A 21,178-nucleotide genomic window follows, 5' to 3' on the forward strand; every position below is an offset into this window, starting at 1 on the left:
TATCTATCTATCTATCTATCTATCTATCTATCTCGACTCCCCCCCCCCCCCACACACACAGGTACTAAATTAACTTGTTTTAATTTCTTTTCAGTCATTGTGCAATACAAATTCCGTAACATTCAGATGCAACTCTCCATATGTATACAGAGGATGTAAAAAAGTCTGCATGGACATGTTTTAATGCCAGTGGGTTAATTTCGCAAAGAGAGCGTAGAGCAGATTCTGAATTTGTTTGTACAACTGAAATTTACTGTCTGCTACGGCCTCACCTCATTTGAGAAACCTCAATTTAATTTCAGCTTGTTGGTGCTGTCTGCATAGCAGTACTGTTGCATGCACGTGCGCACGCACTAATTCCAAATTGATCAATCCCATACTTTGCGTGAGAATGTTTTAACACGCTTTATACAGAATTCAAGTGGGGCCCCAAGTTTTTGTGGTAGAGACAAATAAGCCCAAGACAAATCATTTTATTTTTCTTTTCTTCACCAACAATATGACCTATAACCTGTACAGATCAAATGGAAAAATAAATCTAATAAATAAAAAAAATAAAAAACATCTGAGAGAATTTGGTAGAGAAGAGGATGATTTAGGGATACTGGGCAAAGAGGAATGTATTCTCCCATCTTGTGAAACAGTGGTGAAGATTTTTTGCGATTAAATTCAGATGTGCTACGAATTGTGGCACACATGATATGATGTAGAATTTTTTTTTTTCTAAAAGACCCCCCCACACACACTAAATAAAGGCGCCTAGATTAAAGGTTGGATATTTCTTTTATCTATTTTTTTATCATTTGGGGGATTTTTTTCTTATTATTAGAAGCTAAAAACATCTGAAACAAGGCTGTTATCTGTCGTAAGACCCATCGGTTAATGTTAATGTTTAACTCCAGGGCTCTGAGCGATGTAAGGTAATTAGCACAAAATGCTTCATGTATACATACTCAAATGTGCTGTTTCTGATTTGATTGTTTAATCCAGTGTGCAAAAAGAAGAGGTGGAGCTGACCAGTGAATCTGTGAATAGAGACCGTGAGAGAGTTGGACCAGATTTCTTTGAGCTTCTCACTGTGCTTGGAAAAGGAGCCTATGGCAAGGTGCATGCATACATACATACATACATACATACATACATACATACATACATACATACATACATACATACATACATACATATATATATGTATATGTATATATGTATATATGTACATATATAGAATTCTCTGCTCTCTATATAATCAAGTATATATATATGTGTGTGTGTGTATATATATATATATATATATATATATATATATATATATATATATATATATACACACACATACACCCGAGTGTGTGTGTTTGTGTATAAGAGAAATAGTGTGTGCGCAATTTGAATATCAGGCCTGCGTCTAAATATAGGAATTTTTTTTCCAAAAAATGGTTTTGTGTACTGCACAAATGAGCCAAGGTACTTGTACCACACTAAAAAAAATACAGTAAACATGTCAGATAAACTAATTACCGTATTTTTCGGACTTAAAGTCGCTCCGGAATATACGTCGCATTAGCACAACAAAATGCACAATAAATATATATATAAATCGCACCGGAGTATAAGTAGCATTGACGTTGTCAAGCATGCATACAAGTATGTGGGGGCTACACAAGAGATTGAAAGAAGTTTTGAATTGCAGAAATTGAATTTAGGCAAAATGGACGAGCCTGCCGCATCATTTTTTCACTTTGATTTTTGGGGTGTCTATATACTGAGCCCTCTGTAGGCTGAAAACTTTTATTTCCCAAAAAAGATGTGGCATCCTTTTGTTCCTGAGACATTAAACTGTCCATATCAGTATAGATATCCAACTTTTTTTTTCACCATTGAAATCTGATGTGTTTTCAAAGTGTTCCTTTAATTTTTTTGAGCAGTGTATTTTGTAGCGTTAACAAAGTGCGCTGCAGAGATCTATATATATAACTATATTGTAGCGTTAACAAAGTACCAGGAAAGACGTGGGTTTGATAAACGGCTCTTTATTTAACAAAACAAGAGTTCAACGAGCCAACAACTACTGAACTGTAACAATAAAAACATATACAAGTTGCTACACGAAATAAACTATATAAATTAACTATAACATAAACACGTTTTTCAAACCTTGTGTCACTCCAAATCATTAAAACGTGAAGTGATCAACTATACTAGTAAGTAAGTGTGTTAATGATCAAGTGTTTATGATCAATGTGTTAATGATCAAGTAAAAACTTGTGAATAATTACACATATAAGTCCTCCTGAGTATAAGGCGCCCCCCCCCCCCCCCCACCCAAACTATGAAAAAAAAAACGTGATTTATAGTCCGAAAAATCCGGTAGATCTTCTGTGAAAGTACACACAAGACAATAAATTAACCTCACTGCTGCTGAAAATGTCAAAATGATTAAAGTATCCCTTTAAAATGCAAGCACTGTGATAAAACGCAAGCACTGTGAAGAGTAGTTATAGCCAAACTGTCAGCACAATGTAGCGGTACGCCGTCTTAGATGAAAAGCTTCTGTTGGGCAACAATTCACAGACTTTAGTTGGACAATATGAAGCATATAGTATATGAACAAGAAACATACTCATGCATTATATCATGTAGTGTTATGATAACAAAATCATGTCTGTCATACAAAAATGAAAAAAAAAATTGAAATATGATGACGGAAATATGACGAACTAATCGCGTGAAGTCGTTAATGACCAATGACGGCTAATGTGCCATCCTGGTTAGTTGGCGTCACTCCAGTTTGTGTTTAACTGAATAAGTTTTGATTAAAAAAAAAAACCACACTCCTAAATGTTCAATCAACTGTTTCATAGAAGGAAACCACTGTTCAAATGTTAGAGGTGTAAAAACATAAAATCCCATCTGCATTACACTTTTGGAGGTCCCACGTCGAAGTCTTGCTGAGAAAAGGGTGCAATCTTATAAAGTTTGGTCAATATCTGCTTTCCCCATGTTTGTGTCTGGTCTTGTATTTGCCAAAATACGTAATCCCCCTCTCAACCTTTAATATACAGCGCGATGTTGGAACTGGTGATATCATAATGTTGACAGGGCCGTAGGCCACTCATGTGCTGTTCAGTGGTAGCCAGATTGCTTGCCTATTGATTGAAATATTTTGTTTTTTTACTAGGTGACTTTCATAAGTTGTCATACAAGAAAAAAAACAAGTTCATTGCCAACCCAGCAGGGACTGAGCAAGCTCGACGCCGCTGCTTCCGCGGCACTTGCTTCCTCATTCTGCTTGAAATGTCCCCAAAATCCAAACCACCCGTGCAGTAGACAACACCCGTTTCTAACGAATTTGCCGCATCAATTTTGACGAAAGGTTCGTCAATCTGTCATTGAAGCGCTGTAGCACGAAAAAAGAAAGCCTGCAAGCTCGATGGTGCCACTGTCATCGCTGTTGCTCGTTTGACATGCCTGGTGTTGTCTACTCCACCCGATATTAGCAAATATGAGTTATTCTCGCAATCTGTCAATCTGTTATTGATGACGCACTTCTCAATGTGGGATCTCTTCAGTTACACCTTAAAGTCACAGTTTTACTTCATGTTTGTTAAGTCTACATCTGGAGATCCCACATTGAGGTTTTGATGATAAAGGAGCAACATTATAAGGTTTGAGTAATATCTGGTTTTCCCATTTTTGAAGTATGCTTTAACTAATTACTCTGGATTTGGGCAAAGCGGCTACTGGCAGTAATTATTCCTGTTACTATCATGTGTAAAATTTCAGGATCATTCTCGTAAGTCGAGGATCACTCTCATAAATTTGACAAATGCCGATTATTATTCCAGCAGGATTTCTCACCATGACCTACCCTGGATATTATTTAGTAAGTGTGTTTTGAAAATTCCATCTTGGTTTCGGGATATTTTCCTTACTGTAGGTCACGAAGTACAAAATATATTCTGACTCATATCAAATGCATTGCCTGGAATAAAAATGACAAGTTCTCAAAAACAGGAAAGGAAAATTTAGCTAAACTGTCAACAATTATTATGTTGGTTCGTGTTCCCCCCTTCTTGTTAATGTGATTCTGAAAATGTATACATGATTGTCATGGTAATAATTATTGACTGGTAGTACATTAGTATTTGTCTTGCTGTTCGTATTGACAGGAATTGGTGATTTATAAATGGGTGTTTAGAGCAGTGGCCTCAAACCACTGGGTTGCAGACCGTTACCAGACCACGAGCCAGATTGGACCGGGCTGCACAAATGAAAGAAACAAAAAACGACAGAACTTCAGGTTAATTTAGTTGTAGAGGCTGAACATTTTGAAATAGTTTTGAAAAATGACCAGATTCGCTCCATTACATTACTATGACTAACTCTTAACACATTTTTGAACAGGGTTATGTGCACTTTATAGATCGACGAAAAAAGGTTCAAAGGTAGCTCGAACATACGGGTATCCCAATGTTTGTTTACCTATATGTCTCAAAGAGAGGTTTAGAATTAAAATGTTTTGTGTCCGTCCGGTGTTTTACTTCCATTTCCAACCATATCTCAGTTGTGAAAATGTTGAGGATCTGAAATCCATAATGAAAATGTCCTTTGGCAGATAAATTTTTTGTCTTGGCGACTTCAAGGCAACATACATTTCTTTACAGGTTTTCCAGGTGAGGAAAGTTCGAGGTGCCATGTCAAACAAAATATTCGCCATGAAGGTTCTCAGAAAGGTATTTTTGAAAACATCCTTTAACCTGTAAAACAAAAACAGTCCAACTGTGTCCCTAACTATTTGCCTCTCCCATATGTATGTATTTAGGCCAAAATTGTGTGCAATGCTAAAGACACTGCACATACGCGAGCAGAGAGGGAGATCCTCGAGACAGTGAGACATCCTTTCATAGTGGATCTCCTCTACGCCTTTCAGACTGGTGGTAAACTCTACCTCATACTGGAGTACCTAAGTGGTAAGATACTGAGGGCGCTTGCTACTTAAGCAATGTACTATATCAAGTTTTTAAACTCAAAGACAAAACCCAGAATGGACTTCATCAATATAATTCCAACTGGGGATGGGTATCCCTTTTTTGGGTATAGACCGATTTGGTACGAAGCGAGCAAGACCTAATGTGCCCACCCGCCGCCAGCTCACACAAACACAGTATATAACGTGTATTGTAATGAAGACGTGCACTTCCCAGCATTCTTTGATTTGCCTTTGATTTGCCTTTTGATGCTGGCTCCCTCTCAGCAGCCTTTGGCAGTCAGCCATTAATGACAATTATTCTCTTTGATTTTTTTTGTGTTGTCTTACTCCCCTTCATGACAGGCCAGAGTGTTCTTGAAAAACAACAGAAAGGAATAAATACAAACGAAAACTAATACAATGATAATTTTCTGCATTCTTTGTATTGCTGTTTAACTTTTTTCCTTGTGCAGTTCATTGCAAATTGCATTGCTAGGTATTGTGTCTTGTATACTTACCGTAATTTTTGGACTATAAGTCGCTCCGGAGTATAGAGTCGCACCAGCCATAAAATGCACAATAAAGCACACAAAAACACAAAACACACAAATATAAGTCGCACTGGCGTATAAGTCGCACTTTTGGGGCAAATTTATTTGTCAAAATACAACACCAAGAACAGACATGAACCAGCAACAACAGGCTAAACGATACGGTATGCTAACGTGACATACACAAACAAGGAGCTGAGAATGGGCCTGACGTAACATTCAGAGTTATTCAAGTAAGTATTACATAAATAACACATTTATCAAACCATCTGTGTCATTCCAATTCATTAAATCCATTGATCGTCCTTTATGTAAACAATGCCGTGTATGCGCCGCATATGCTGACGTCGGACCCGTTACAACAATATTATCAAACCATCTGTGTCACTCCAAATCATTAAATCATCGATTAAATTCCTCGTCCTTTATGTCAACAACACCGCGTGCTCCACACAGATCTAGTATATAACTATATTGTAGCGTTAACAAAGTAGCAGGAAAGACGTGGGTTTATATAACAATATTATCATACCATCTGTTTCACTCCTAATCATTAAATCCATCGATCAAATTCCCCGTCCTTTATGTCAACAACGCCGCGCATGCACCGCACAGATCTAGTATATAACTATATTGTAGCGTTAACAAAGTACCAGGAAAGACGTGGGTTTATATAACAATATTATCATACCATCTGTGTCACTCCTAATCATTAAATCCATCGATCAAATTCCTCGTCCTTTATGTCAACAACGCCGCGCGCCGCACAGATCTAGTATATAACTATATTGTAGCGTTAACAAACTACCAGGAAAGACGTGGGTTTGGTAAACGGCTCTTTATTTAACAAAACAAGAGTTCAACGAGCCAACAACTACTGAACTGTAATGATAAAAACATATACAAGTTGTGTCACTCCAAATCAATAAATCCTTCAAACGTGGGGCCCTTCGTCATCCCGTGATCGAATCCTTTGTCCTTTATGTAAACCATCGCCGTGACGTCACTGGCAGTTCAAATGACAGTAATCCCTTATGACAGTGACAGTATGACAGTAATCGCTCCTGTGTATAAGTCGCCCCCCCGCCCAAACTATGAAAAAAACGCGACTTATAGTAAGAAAATTACGGTACTTTTACTTATTGTTTGTACTATTTCTAAAATGTTTTAACCTTGTCTTTATTCTATCCTCTTTTTCTCATTTGTTTTAAATTCATGTTTTGATATTTGTCCTGTCTTGGAGTTGAATATGTTTAACCTTAGAGGTTACGCAGTCGCTGTACTCTTGAGGACTGGACTGTTATACCTTACCTGCAGTTGTATGTCACCAGGAGGAGAGCTTTTCATGCAATTGGAGAAGGAAGGCATCTTTATGGAGGACACTGCTTGGTAAGGATTCTCTATCTTCTTCGAAAAAATGTGAAATTGCTATTTTATATAGCTGTATTTTGCTAATAAGATAAGAACAAAACAAAGCAAATCAGACATTTTCGCTCTATATGTACTTTTTTTTTTTTTTACTAAATGTTGCAATTAAAAAAAGCAAACCACAATCCATTTAATGGTCAGATAATTTTCAAGGCTTTTTTTTTTGTCCTTTTCCTCGACCTGATAGGATTTGTAGGTTACAAGATATACTGTGTGAATATTTGGAGTTACCTACATGCTTTTTAGCATTTATGTTTTTACCTTGATTTTAGTCATTAATTCATGCAATTTGTGCATGGGCAGTTTCTATCTAGGAGAAATCATACTGGCTCTTGGGCACCTCCACTCTAATGGAATTATTTACAGAGACCTCAAACCTGAGAACGTCATGCTCAATCACCAAGGTAAAATTAAGACAACATACAGTATCTCACAAAAGTCAGTATACCCCTCTCATTTCTGCAATGATTAATTATATCTTGTCATGGGACAACACTGAAGAAATGACACTTTGAGGCAATGTTAAGTGGTCACTGTAGAGCTTGGCTAGCAAAGTAAATGTATTGTTACTTCAAAGTAACTCAAAATAAAATCATAGAATGTGTAAAATCCTCGGAACAAAAGTGAGTACACCCCAACTGAAAATGTCAAAATTGGACCAGTGTGTGGCGGCAAGTGTGTCTTGCCTACAGTCAAGCATGGTGGTGGGAGCGTCATGGTCTGGGGGTGTATGAGTGCTGCTGGCACTGGGAAGCTGCAGTTCATTGAGGGAACTATGAATGCCAACATGTACTGTGGAATACTGAAGCAGAGCATGATCCACTCCCTCTGTAAACTGGGCCGCGGAGCAGTATTCCAACACAATAACGACCCCAAACACACCTCCAAGACGACCACTGCCTTCCTAAAGAAGCTGAGGGTGAAGGTGATGGACTGGCAAAGCATGTCCCCAGACCTAAACCCTATTGAACATTTGTGGGGCATCCTCAAACGGAAGGTGGAGGAGCGCGCAAGGTCTTCAACATCCACCAGCTCCGTGATGTCATCATGGAAGAGGATTCCAAGGGCGACCTATGAAGCTCTGGTGAACTCCATGCCTAAAAAGGTTACGGCAGTGCTGGAAAATAATGGTGGCCACACAAAATATTGACATTTGGGTCCAATTTTGATATTTTCAGTTGGGGTGTACTCACTTTTTTTGCCAGCATTTTACAGATTAATTGTTGTATTTTAAGTTCCCGTATTTTTCGTACTAAAAGCTGCTCCGTAGTACAAGTCGCATCAGCCATAAAATGCACAATAAAGTGAAAAAAAACCCCAAGTTGCACCGGAGTTTAAGTCGCATTTTGGGGGAAATTTATTTGACAAAATCCAACACCAAGAACAGACATGAACCAGCAACATCAGGCTAAACAATACGGTATGCTAATGTGACATAAACAAAAATGAGGAGCTGAGAACGGGCCTGACCTAACATTAACAGTTATTCAAATAACCATAATATAAATAACATGTTTATCAAAACATCTGTGTCACTCCAAATCATTAAATCCATCGATCGAATTCGCCGTCCTTTCTGTAAACAAGTCCAACGTCAGCGGCGCGTTGCAGTTCTAATTTTTCCACAGGCCCATATAACAATATATAAACTATGTATGAAATAACAATAATATAAACAACAATTTTATCGAACCATCCGTGTCACTCCAAATCAACAAGTCCAACGTCAGCAGCGGGTTGCAGTTCAAATTTTTCCACAGGCTGATATAACAATATATAAACTATATATCAAATAACAATAATATAAACAATTTTATCGAACCATCCTTGTCACTCCAAATCATTAAATCCGCCGGAATGTTCACCATCTGTGTCCCAATTTTTTTTTTTTTTAATTAGCGGACAGACATGCGCTGCTGATGTCAGCCTCGTCGTCACTTGCATTAAATCCATTGGAATATTCATCCTCTGTGTCAATAAAAACGCCCCAAAAAAACAGCTGTCGACTCCGGACCTACATGAGCCGCTGACGTCAGCCTCGTCATCAGCCTCATCGTCAGCCTCGTCGTCAGCCTCGTTGTCAGCTGCGGCTGCAATTATTCCAAAGATTTACATATATAACTACAGTCAAACCTCGTTTTTTCGAACATCCCAGTTCTCGAAGAAATCGGAGTTCGAACGAAAATTCGAGATTTTTTTGCTTTCGATGTCGAACAAAAATTTGGAGGTCGAACCTTGCGAGATGAGCCGAGAGGACCCGAGAAAACCCGACCGCGTGGCCCGGATGCTGACTGACTCCATTGTTATTGTATTTTCGTTACTTTGAGGATTGTATTAACCCCTAATCATGCCGCCAAAGAAAGCAAGTTGGAGCAGTAAAGCCATCCTAAAACACAAAGATGCTCTTAAAGCAATGTGACAGTGAGCGCCCGGCGTGCTGTGGTTGCGCGTTCAGACCAAATTAAGCTCCCTGCGCACTAAAGTCCACTTAAAATTTGGAAACTACATCTGGACTTTAAAAATATTTCCTAAATTTCAGCGACAGCTCTGTCACAATAATGCGACCAGCGCGGTGCAGTTGCGCAGTCGGCGGCGCTCTACGGTTGCGCGTTCGGCGCTGCGCTGCAGTTGCGCGGTCGGACAAAAATGCGCAAATGAAAAATGCTTAAAATAGGCGGGGTTTTTTTAAGTCTTGGAACTGATTGAAATTTTTTCCATTATTTGTAATGGGAAAAATAGATTCAGAATTCAAACAAAACCCTTCTCAAACCGCCTTCTGGAACGGATTGTGGTCGACAACTGAGGTTTGACTGTATATTGTAGCTTTACCAAAGTACCAGGCAAGATGTGGGTTTTGTAACCGGCTCTTTATTTCACAAAACAAGAGCTCAACATATGAGCCAATACACAAGCGCCTTGCTGCCTTCACAGCCTCGCTAAACAATCGGAAACTACTGAAGTCTAACAACATACACGTTGCTACTCTAAATAAACTATATGTCAAATAACTATAATATAAATAACAAGTTTGTCGAACCATCTGTATCACTCCAAATCCTTAAATCTCCTGACTCCGGAAGTCAGTGAATGGAACTCATTGTCAGTGAGGCTCCAATTATTCAAGATTTAAGAATTTTTATTGGCCATGTTTGAGCATGCCAAACAAGGAATTTGACTTCGGTACACTCAGCCTCTAATCAACATTTAGGTGACTAACAACACTCAGGACATGTGCGAAAATTGACGAATTTTCTCAAAAATCCCCTAATATTAAACGCCCAGGAGTTTCCACAGACATAGTGCACCCCAATGCGGTTTAAAGTGAAAATAACATACTAGTAAGTAATGTGTCAATGATCAAGTAAAAATATGTGAATAATTTCACATATAATTCCCTCCTGAGTATAAGTAGTCCCCCCGGTACTTTGAAGTAACAATACATTTACCGTAATATTCGGACTATAAGTCGCGGTTTTTGTCATAGTTTGGGTGGGGGGGGGGGCGACTTATACTCAGGAGCGACTTATATGTGATTTTTTTCAAAAATTTTAAAAATTCAAAAATCCGCGATGTAGTGAAACCGCGAAAAACGAACCGCGATGTAGCAAGGGATTACTGTCATTTGAACTGCAAGTGACGTCACCTGTGCCGCGTGGCGTTTGTTTACATAAAGGGCAAAGGATTCGATCACGAGATGACGAAGGTACTACCGGCATCATTAGCGGCTTTGTTTGTAAGTGACACGGAGGACGAAGCCTTTGAAGGATTTAATGATTTGGAGTGACACAGAAGGTTAGAAAAACTATTATGGCTTTTACGAACGCCCGATCCTTCTCGACGGGAGCTCTCTTTCACCTCTGTGGATGGAAGTCAGGGGCTGGCGCTCGGCTGGGTGGCTGTCCGGGGACGGTGGATGGGCTCTGACATGGCTTTTACGCATGCCCGGTCATAATCTACAGAGCTTTCTTTCACCTCCGTGGATGGAAGTCGGGGGCCGGCGCTCGGCCGGGTGGCTGTCCGGGGACGATGGATGGGGCTCGGACATGGCTTTTACGCACGCCCGATCCTATTTATGGAGCTCTCTTCCACCTCTGTGGCTGGAAGTTCAGTAGTTGTTGGCTCGTTGAACTCTTGTTTTGTTAAATAAAGAGCTGTTTACCAAACCCACGTCTTTCCTGGTACTTTATTAACATTACAATATAGTTATACACTAGATCTCTGCAGCGCATGCGCGGCGTTGTTGACATAAAGAACGAGGAATTTGTTCGATGGATTTAATGATTTGGGGTGACAGATGGTTTGATAATATTGTTGTTATATAAACCCACGTCTTTCCTGGTACTTTGTTAATGCTACAACATAGTTATATACTAGATCTTTGCAGCGCATGCGCGGCGTTGTTGACATAAAGAACGAGGAATTTGATCGATGGATTTATTGATTTGGAGTGACACAGATGGTTTGATAATATTGTTGTAATATGATAGTTATTTGAAATATACTTTATATATCGTTCTATGGGTCTGTGGAATAATTAGAAATGCAACTTACAACGGGTCCGACGTGAGCATATGCGGCGCATACGCGGCATTGTTTACATAAAGCACGAGTGATGGATTTAATGAATTGGAGTGACACAGATGGTTTGACAAACGTGTTATTTATGTAATACTTACTTGAATAACTCTGAATGTTATGTCAGGCCTGTTCTCAGCTACTCGTTTATGTATATGTCACGTTAGCATACCGTATCGTTTAGCCTGTTGTTGCTGGTTCATGTCTGTTTTTGGTGTTGGATTTTGACGAATAAATTTGCCCCAAAAGCGCGATTTATACTCCGGTGCGACGTGTTTTTTTTCACTTTATTGTGCATTTTATGGCTGGTGTGACTTATACTCCGGAGCGACTTATAGTCCAAAAATTACGGTACTTTGCTATCCAAGCTCTACAATGACTACTTAACATTGTCTCAAAGTGTCATTTCTTCATTGTTGTCCCATGACAGGATATCATTAAAACATTTCAGAAACGAGAGGGGTTTGCTCACATTTGTGAGATATACTGTATGTTTTGCTCTACAATGCACGCATTAAGAGTTTATTTTTTGTATTTGTATGAAATAAATTAAAATCCTCTCATGTAAAGTGCTTGTTATTGTGCTTTTTAAAATGTTCTCAATTGTCCATCAATATGATGATTTGACTTAGTGTTCTGAAAATATTTGTCATGCATGTCTGTAGCTTTATTGACGTAGCCAAGGTTTTATTCATTGTAAGGTCAATTTATACCACCGACTAATCTTAATTGTAACAGAATTAGTGCCGTTAAAGTGCAAATTATTCTTTTTTTTTCTTATTGTATTTAAAGGACACATCAAGCTAACTGACTTTGGCCTCTGTAAGGAGTCAATTCATTATGGAAGTGTCACACACACATTCTGCGGAACCATTGAGTACATGTGAGTATCGCTCGCTCAGCGTACCAGCATATTATTTATTACGTTACTCATTTGTGTTATTATCAGAACATTAAAAACAATCCAAGACACGTCAATTATATGTATAACTGTATATGTATGTATATGTTATAACAAAATAACTTTTTTCACTTTATACACTGGTGAAACGGACCTGAGTGATCATATTAGTGTAGAACATCAGAGTGGATAGAAGACATAAAAGATTTAAAAGAAACAAAAGACATCAGAGTATAGAGGAATTTTTTTGTGGCACTGGTGCTGCGACAAGTACTCTCCTGTTTGCCAAAAAAAGACTTAGCTTGAGAAAACCAACTTTCTAATATTGAGGATTTTTTTTTCTTTTTTTGCAGTTTATTTTTAGGTACCTGAAGCAAGGGTTTTCTTAAACAATCAAAATGTGACAATAAACTAATGTTCTTTTTTTAAATGTAATCACACATTTTTATTTATTAAATTCACATTGTGAGTAGCAGCAGACTGTGTTTTACTGTCCAGAAAATAATGATCATGATCATTCGAATTCCGAATCATGTTTTCCCATTACAAATAATGGGAAAAAAATGTAATCCGTTCCAAGAAAAAAAATAAAAACCGTCATTTTTTCATCTGCGCATTTTTGTCTGATCGCGCAACTGCAGCGCATCGCCAAACGTGCAATCCTCAGAGTAGCGAGAATGTAATAACGGAGTCAGTTGGCACGCGGGTCCTATCGGCTCATCTCGCGAGGTTCGACAACCGAATTTCGTCCGACATCTGAAGCAAAAAAATCCCCAATTTTTTGTTCGAATACCAAATTGTTCGAGAACCGAGACGTTCGAAAACCGAGGCTCCACTGTATGAGTTTTTTGAGAACATTATTGGGCAAATTCTGAAAGTTATAATCACATCTCAAGACTGTATTGTGAAGATGAGAGGCCAAGTGTACTCAGCCTGCTTCAGAAGTGCTATGACGTACAGAAGTGAGGCATGGGCCCTGAAAACAGAGGAGGAAAACAAACTAAACAGAGCAGAAATGAGGATGATCAGATGGATGTGTGGTGTGTCAATGAGGGAGGAAAAGACCAATGCAGGGCTGAGAAAGAGGATGGGAACAAATTGATGGATAACTACATTTGAAATCATAAGTTAAGGATAACATTTTTGTTCAAGCTACTGTAAAAGGGCTATTGATAACAAGAAAACGCCTGCAATAATTCAACGTAATTTATTAAGTGACAACTGGTACAGATTTTAGCACAAAACATAGAATCCGACACACTTTCGCGGGCCACATAACGTGATGTGATGGGCCAAATCTTGCCCCCAGGCCTTGGTTTTGACTCTTGTGTCCTAATGTATGATAATTAATTTACAGTTTCCGCTTACAGATCTGCTTAGCATTATGATGGATAATTTTCTCTCCATACAGTTGTTAAATTGTCAACTATTTTGCTGTTCAAAGTTGTATACATCCTGGTTTGATGCAGTTCCAACCAAACTTTGAAAAGTAAACTCAAGCACAATAGCAGTGTTTTACGATACTTGTCAATCTTAGCAGTTTGCATAGATCCTCCATCTTCTGTTGAATCCTTCAAGTATTGTTCTCGCGACGAGATGACAACCATTCATGAGGATGACACTCATCAGAAGCGTAGCTTATTTGCCACCATGGCTGCGGTGATTACTTTGGAGTCACTGCGCAATTTTTTTCGCTGCATTAACTAGCCAGCAGTATCTCATTGCATGCTAGCTGATGTGACAGAAGTAGCGTTGATGCCATCTAACTTGCCTCAACCACGTTTTTATGACGGGCTCCGTATTTGAGCTACCATGAAAATTTAAAAACATTTGTGATTCTTAGTTTTGTCATCCAATCAATTTTAATGAGGTGCACAAATCGAATTTCGATTGTAATTCTCAGTTTTGTTATTCAATCAGTTTTAATGAGGCGCACAAATCGAATTTCAACTCAGTTGTGCATGATGCAATGAGAGATTCTTGTCATTTTACTTATTAACTTCTCAATAGGTTACTTTCATTTAAAGATACATTTTTATGAATACATTTATAAATAAAGAATTTCAGGAGTAGATCCTCATACCCTCATCCAATTGAGCTGACCAGGCCCACATTTGTCCATTCAAGTTCCAGTTACGATAGTGCAGCGGTCCCCAACCTTTTTAGCACCACGGACCGGTTTATTGTCAGACAATATTTTCACGGATCGGCCTTTAAGGTACGACTGGCATAAAAAACAATGGTAATGTGGTCGCGAAGGAAACGTGATGCAGGAGGTGTGTCGCAAAAGACTTAATTGAACATCCCGGTAAAACGAGGAATAGGAAGAGCAACAACAGAAGTGTGTTACCACATACACCCCACATTCCCAACACACCTTTAAACACTTAGTTCCATGGGTGGATTCTGTGTGTGAACACCACAGTATAACAGAATAATAAATGTGAATCCACTGTGTACTCTATGCAACTTTGCCTTGCTACAATCCCTTGCTACATCGCGGTTCGTTTTTTTGCGGTTTCACTATATAGCAGATTTTTGAATTTTGAAAATTTGTAAAAAAAATCACATATAAGTCGCTCTGAGTATAAGTCGCCCCCCCAAACTATATAAATTCTAAAGGCTCACACGCACTGCATCACCAACAGTCAGTTCATCGTATGCATATAATGTGCAAGTAACATTTTTGTCCACTTGGGGTCGCCATCCACACATTCTACATTAGCCACGCCCAGTCCTGGAGGGCTGCTGTCCTACGTTCTATGTCTCCTTCCTGTAAAAGAGCTGATTCATATGATCAGCTCATCAGCTTGATACTGATATTGATCATTTGAATCAGGTGTGTTGCAGCAGGCAGACATGGACAACAGTTAGGACAGCGGCCCTTGAAGACCGAGTTTGAACACCCCTGTTGCACACTATAGCAGTGGTCCTCAACCCCCTGACGAGTAACTTGCATTATTTTCATTTTACGTATCTGGGTCTGAATGATCTTTTAATTTGAAAAATGGACCGGATTCTCTCTTACACCTTGGTGACGTGAACATAACATAACATTATTCAACTAGAATTTGCAATTTCTGGAGAAATTGCGTGTGAAGGCCAAGAAGCTGAATATTTTTTTAGGGGGAATACTGTGGAATGATTTTGGAATGAGTTGAATTTCTCGAGAAACCTAGAATTTAGAGGTGAAAAACTGAATTTTTGAGAATTTGGTGGAATTTCAAATTTGAAAATGTGAAATCTATGGGAAATGGGAATTTGCGGAATAGGGAGGAAAAATATGAGTTGAAAGTCGGAATGGGTTGAATCGGTGGAAAAATGTGGAAATTAGAGATGAAAAACGGAATTTTGGAGAATTTGGTGGAATTTCAAATTTGAAAATGTGGAATTTATGCGAAATGGGAATTTGGAGAATAGGAAAGAAAAGGAAACTTGAAACTTCCAACTTGAAACTTGGAATGGGTTGAATCAGTTGAAAAATATGGACAATAGAGGTGAAAAATAGAATTTTGGAGAATTTGGTGGAATTTCGTCCATCCATCCATCCATCCATCCATCCATCCATTTTCTGAACCGCTTAGTCCCCACGGGGGTCGCGGGCGTGCTGGAGCCTATCCCAGCCGTCATCGGGCAGTAGGCGGGGGACACCCTGAACCGGTTGCCAGCCAATCGCAGGGCACACAGAGACGAACAACCATCCGCACTCGCATTCATACCTAGGGACAATTTAGAGTCTTCAATCGGCCTACCAAGCATGTTTTTGGGATGTGGGAGGAAACCGGAGCGCCCGGAGAAAACCCACGCGGGCTCGGGGAGAACATGCAAACTCCACACAGGGAGGGCCGGAGGTGGAATCGAACCCGCACCCTCCTAACTGTGAGGCGGACGTGCTACCCAGTGCGCCACCGAGGCGCCCTGGTGGAATTTTGAATAAATATAAATATTTCGGTTCAATTTGGGTCACTTCCGGTTTATTTGGGTCACTTTCGGTTCAATTTAGGCCACTTCTGGTTTATTTAGGTCACTTCCGGTTTATTTAGGTCACTTCCGGTTCAATCTAGGCCACTTCCGGTTTAGCTGAGGTCACTTCCGGTTTATTTGGGTCACCTCCGGTTCAATTTAGGCCACTTCCGGTTTAGCTGAGGTCACTTCCGGTTTATTTGGGTCACTTCCGGTTCAATGTAGGCCACTTCCGGTTTATTTGGGTAACTTCCGGTTCATTTTGGGTCACTTCCGGTTTGCCTGAGGTCACTTCCGGTCTATTCGGGGTCACTTCCGGTTTGCCTTAGGTCACTTCCGGTTCATTGGGGGTCACTTCCGGTTCATTGGGGGTCACTTCCGGTCTATTTGGGGTCACTTCCGGTTTGCCTGAGGTCACTTCCGGTTCATTGGGGGTCACTTCCGGTTAATTGGGTGTCACTTCCCGGGTCCCTGGGGTCACTTCCGGTCCAATCGGGGCTCATTGGGGTCACTTTAGGGTCAATCCAAAATGGCCGCCACATAGTGGAAGTGGGGGTCAAGGGGGTGAATATGGGAAGCATAAGGTGAATAAAGTTGGAATGGGTTGAAAAATGTGGAATTTAGAGGGGAAAAAAATGAATTTTGTAGAATTTGGTGGAATTTTGTAGAATTTGGTGGAATTTCTAATTTGAAAATGCGGAATTTTTGGAAAGTGGGAATTTGGGGAATAGCGTGGAAGAATATGAAGAGTTGAAGGCTGGAATGGGTTGAATCGGTTGAAAAATGTGGAATTTAGAGGTGAAAAACGGAATTTTGGGGAATTTGGTGGAATTTGGTGGAATTTGGTGGAATTTCTAATTTGAAAATGCGGAATTTTTGGGAAGTGGGAATTTGGGGAATAGCGTGGAAGAATATGAAGAGTTGAAAGCTGGAATGAGTTGAATCGGTTGAAAAATGTGGAAACTAGAGGTGAAAAACGGAATTTGGGGGAATTTGGTTGAATTTCAAAATTGAAAATGCGGAATTTTTGGGAAGTGGGAAGTTGGGGAATGTTGAGAATCATTCCCAATGTGATGTGAATGTGCTGAATGGTGTGAATTTCAAACTGGAACGACGTGAATGTGAAATGTTGAATGTGCCATTGAGAATGAATGGGGAAAAAATTGTCGGAAATTTGGGAATTTTGCGGAATCTGAGAATTTGCGGAATAAGAAAAATGGAAGCACTCATCTCGGGAATATTTGGAATGCGTGAAAAGTCGAATGGAGTGAATGGGTTGAATTGTGTGGAAGAAGAAGGACAGAAATCGTGGAGAATAAAATAGAAGAATAACTAGAATTGGCAATTTCTGGAGAAATTGCGTGTGAAGGCGAAGGCACTTCACACTATTGTGGGACTCGAAACAATGATTAAATGAAATAAAAATGACGATGAGGTTGGAAATCTGATGCTCTACTTACTGAGCTAAACAGTGACTTACTGTGGTGATGGTGGAATGATGCTATTAAATGAGAAATAAAAATGGTAAATTATGATGTTGAATAAAATAAAAAAAGTGGGAGGTATAAGTTGTTTAATAATAATAAGAAAAAATAAAATAATAATAAAGTAAAATTAGAAAGTGTAATTTATTACGGGATTTGAACTTACGAAGTTGAGGGTGGAGGCAAACAGTGACTTACAATTGTTGTGGTGGAGTAATGATTAAACATAAGAAATAAATAAATAAAAAAAAAGGTAAATTAATTATGATGATGATGTTGAATAAAATAAACGAATAAAATGTGTTTAAATTAATTGAATAAATGAATGAATAAAAAATAACGGCCAATGTTCGATTCAAACTCACTCGGGAACATGGCTCGTGTTGAATGTGCCATTCTCTACTTACTGAGCTAAACAGTGACATACTATCAAAGCGGTAGAATAATGCTAAATCCAAAGAAATAAATTGATTAAAAAAATGGTAAATTAATTACGATGATGATGTTGAATAAAATAAATTATTAAAATGTGTTAAAATGAATTGAATAAATGAATGAATAAAAAATAACGGCCAATGTTAGATTCGAACTCACTCGGGAACATGGCTCGTGTTGAGTTAAGTCGCTCCGGAGTATAAGTCGCACTTTTGGGGCAAATTTATTTGTCAAAATCCAACACCAAAAACAGACACAAACCAGCAACAACAGGCTAAACGATACGGTATGCTAACGTGACATACACAAACGAGAGGCTGAGAACGGGCCTAACGTAACATTCAGAGTTATTCAAATGATTATTACATAAATAACACGTTTATCAAACCATCTGTGTCACTCCAAATCATAAAATACATCGATCATCGATCGTGTAAACAATGCCGCGTACGCGCGCCGTCGGACTCGTGATTTGCATGTCTAATTATTCCACAGACCCATATAACGATATATAAAGTATATTTCAAATAACTATCATATAGCAACAATATTACCAAACCATCTGTCACTCCAAATCATAAAATACATCGATCATCGATCGTGTAAACAATGCCGCGTACGCGCGCCGTCGGACTCGTGATTTGCATGTCTGGCGTGATGTGTGCTCGCATGCTGTCCATCACAAGCAGAGCTTGCATCCTAAATTGCATTGCTCCCCCTACTGTTTCACTAAATTCTCTTCACCAGACCTGTGCTTTTTAAAAACTCAAAAAAAAACAGCGCTTTCCCCTCCCAGTTGTTGCGTCACGGCCAATGGTGAAATTTAAATCACCCTCGTTCAGTTTAATTTGAAAATAACTATATTTCTTTTTCAGTTGTTTTGTTTATTTGTTTCATGAACTTGAATATTGTGCTTTAAAGTGTGAATTGCTTTATTCGTTTTTTCAGTGTATTAAAAATAATATGTGAGGTGATCAACTGTACTAGTAAGTAATGTGTTAATGATCAGGTAAATTGTTTTGAAAAAAAAAACGCATATAAGTCGCTCCTGAGTATAAGTCGCCTCCCCACCCAAACTATGAAAAAAATCGCGACTTATAGTCCAAAAATTACGGTACGGTTTTTTTTTTCCCACTTTATTGTGCATTTTATGGCTGGTGCGACTTGTACTCCGGAGCGACTTATATTCAGAAAATTACGGTAAATAACACAATACAATACAAACTTGGTTGCTACCTCACAGTTGTTTTAGTATTTTTTTTACAACGGTGGTCTGGAGTATAAGCCCCAGACAGCACTTAATGCTGATTCCAAAATGTCTACTCACAAACACAGCAGACTAGCTTTTTTTTTTATGTTTATAAAATATTGATTGACGATTGATTTTTATTTTTTTATTTTTTACAGCTGGCTTGGCATGACAAATTCCATGAATGACTTTTTTTATTGTATATTACAATAATACAAACAGCATAAATGGCCAGTATTAACTGTGGTGTCAAACATTTCTCATAGAATTACCGTTTATGATCGAATTTTGTGATGAGGCTGTGTTCACATTTAGTTACATTTAAGTTTATGTGAAATAGTAGTAAGCACACACATATATTATAGTGTGTGCTTTCCCGTTTTGGGCCATGTTTATATTGTACGTTGTGAACAACCATTTGTATGCTGCTTCACTTTCTTTGTCTTACTCTGTGTTGCAGGGCCCCTGAGATCCTTACAAGGTCAGGCCATAACAGAGCAGTAGACTGGTGGAGCCTTGGAGCCCTGATGTATGACATGATGACTGGATCGGTAAGCTGGAAACTGTTTTAAAGGGAATCTGAGAACTAGAGCGTTACTGACACGGTGGCCTGTTTGTGTTTTGGAGACAAGAAAAACAGCGTCGGCAAATGTCCATGAGTGAACTTGAACAAACCCTGACGAAAAATCAACATTCACTACATTTACAAATCTTCACTCACAAACCTTCGGTGCTCAGTAGGGAATGGGTTCTAGGGCTCGAAAATGTTCAGTTTCATTTTCTGCTGCTCCCTCTCACATGAAGAGGAGCCAGATGAGGTGGCTCGGGCATCTAATTAGGCTGGCTCCTGGACACTTCCCTGGTGAGGTGTTCTAGGCATATCCACGAGGAGGAGGTGGAGAGACAATGTCTACTAGGTGAAAGAGGCAATGCCTCTTTACCCCCCCCCCCCCACACACACACACAAAAACACATACTTACATTTTTACATTTCAAATATATAACAGTGCCATTTGTCACATTTAGTCACTGATGTTATTTTTTTTGTTAACCCTTTTTCAGTGCTCTGTATTAGCACAATTACTGTTTATGTTTTGTTTTGGTCCGCGGTCAACACTTTCTCTCTAAAGAAGCAGTCTTTATTTTCTACTCCTAATTCCCCTACTTAGTGATCATGTTAAATGATAAATGCGCTTTCACGTGTATAGCCCTTTCAAAACACTGTTAGCTCATTTACTTACTTTATTACTCATGTGACACCTTGAATCATGTCACCATTCATTGTACAGTGTGTATGCGCAATTTCAAAACTGCAACACTGTACCTCTATGAGTGTAATAGACCAATTTGTATAGTTTTTGTGATTTGTGATTGTTTATTTGCTGTTAATATATGAGTTTGCAAAGCGCCAACTTTTATTCATTGATTGAGACAGGATGGAAAAGTTTTTTGCCTTACATAACTGATGCTTCAACATGTACTTCCCTCAGCCTCCATTCACAGCGGAGAACAGAAAAAAGACCATTGATAAAATTTTGAAATGCAAACTTAATCTGCCTCCGTATCTGACCATAGATGCCAAGGACCTCATCAAGAAGGTCAGTAACACTAACACGGATAAATATG

General features: G+C 39.0%; 1 protein-coding gene across 2 annotated transcripts in view; it reads left to right on the forward strand.

Annotated features, from left to right (window-relative positions):
- The window catches only part of LOC147056275 (ribosomal protein S6 kinase beta-2-like), a 42,952-nt gene that overhangs the window by 1,665 nt on the left and 20,109 nt on the right, over window positions 1-21,178 (forward strand). For both annotated transcript variants that reach the window (XM_085913178.1, XM_085913177.1), the window contains exons 4-11: window positions 991-1,105; window positions 4,662-4,730; window positions 4,820-4,967; window positions 6,849-6,906; window positions 7,249-7,349; window positions 12,313-12,403; window positions 20,013-20,103; window positions 21,043-21,150. In XM_085913178.1, the coding sequence (XP_085769304.1) occupies window positions 991-1,105; window positions 4,662-4,730; window positions 4,820-4,967; window positions 6,849-6,906; window positions 7,249-7,349; window positions 12,313-12,403; window positions 20,013-20,103; window positions 21,043-21,150 (781 nt within the window). The remainder of the gene's footprint in view (window positions 1-990; window positions 1,106-4,661; window positions 4,731-4,819; window positions 4,968-6,848; window positions 6,907-7,248; window positions 7,350-12,312; window positions 12,404-20,012; window positions 20,104-21,042; window positions 21,151-21,178) is intronic.

Source organism: Syngnathus leptorhynchus, chromosome 5 (genome assembly GCF_054491065.1).
Source record: "Syngnathus leptorhynchus isolate UIUO chromosome 5, UIUO_Slep, whole genome shotgun sequence".
Lineage (NCBI taxonomy): Eukaryota > Metazoa > Chordata > Actinopteri > Syngnathiformes > Syngnathidae > Syngnathus > Syngnathus leptorhynchus.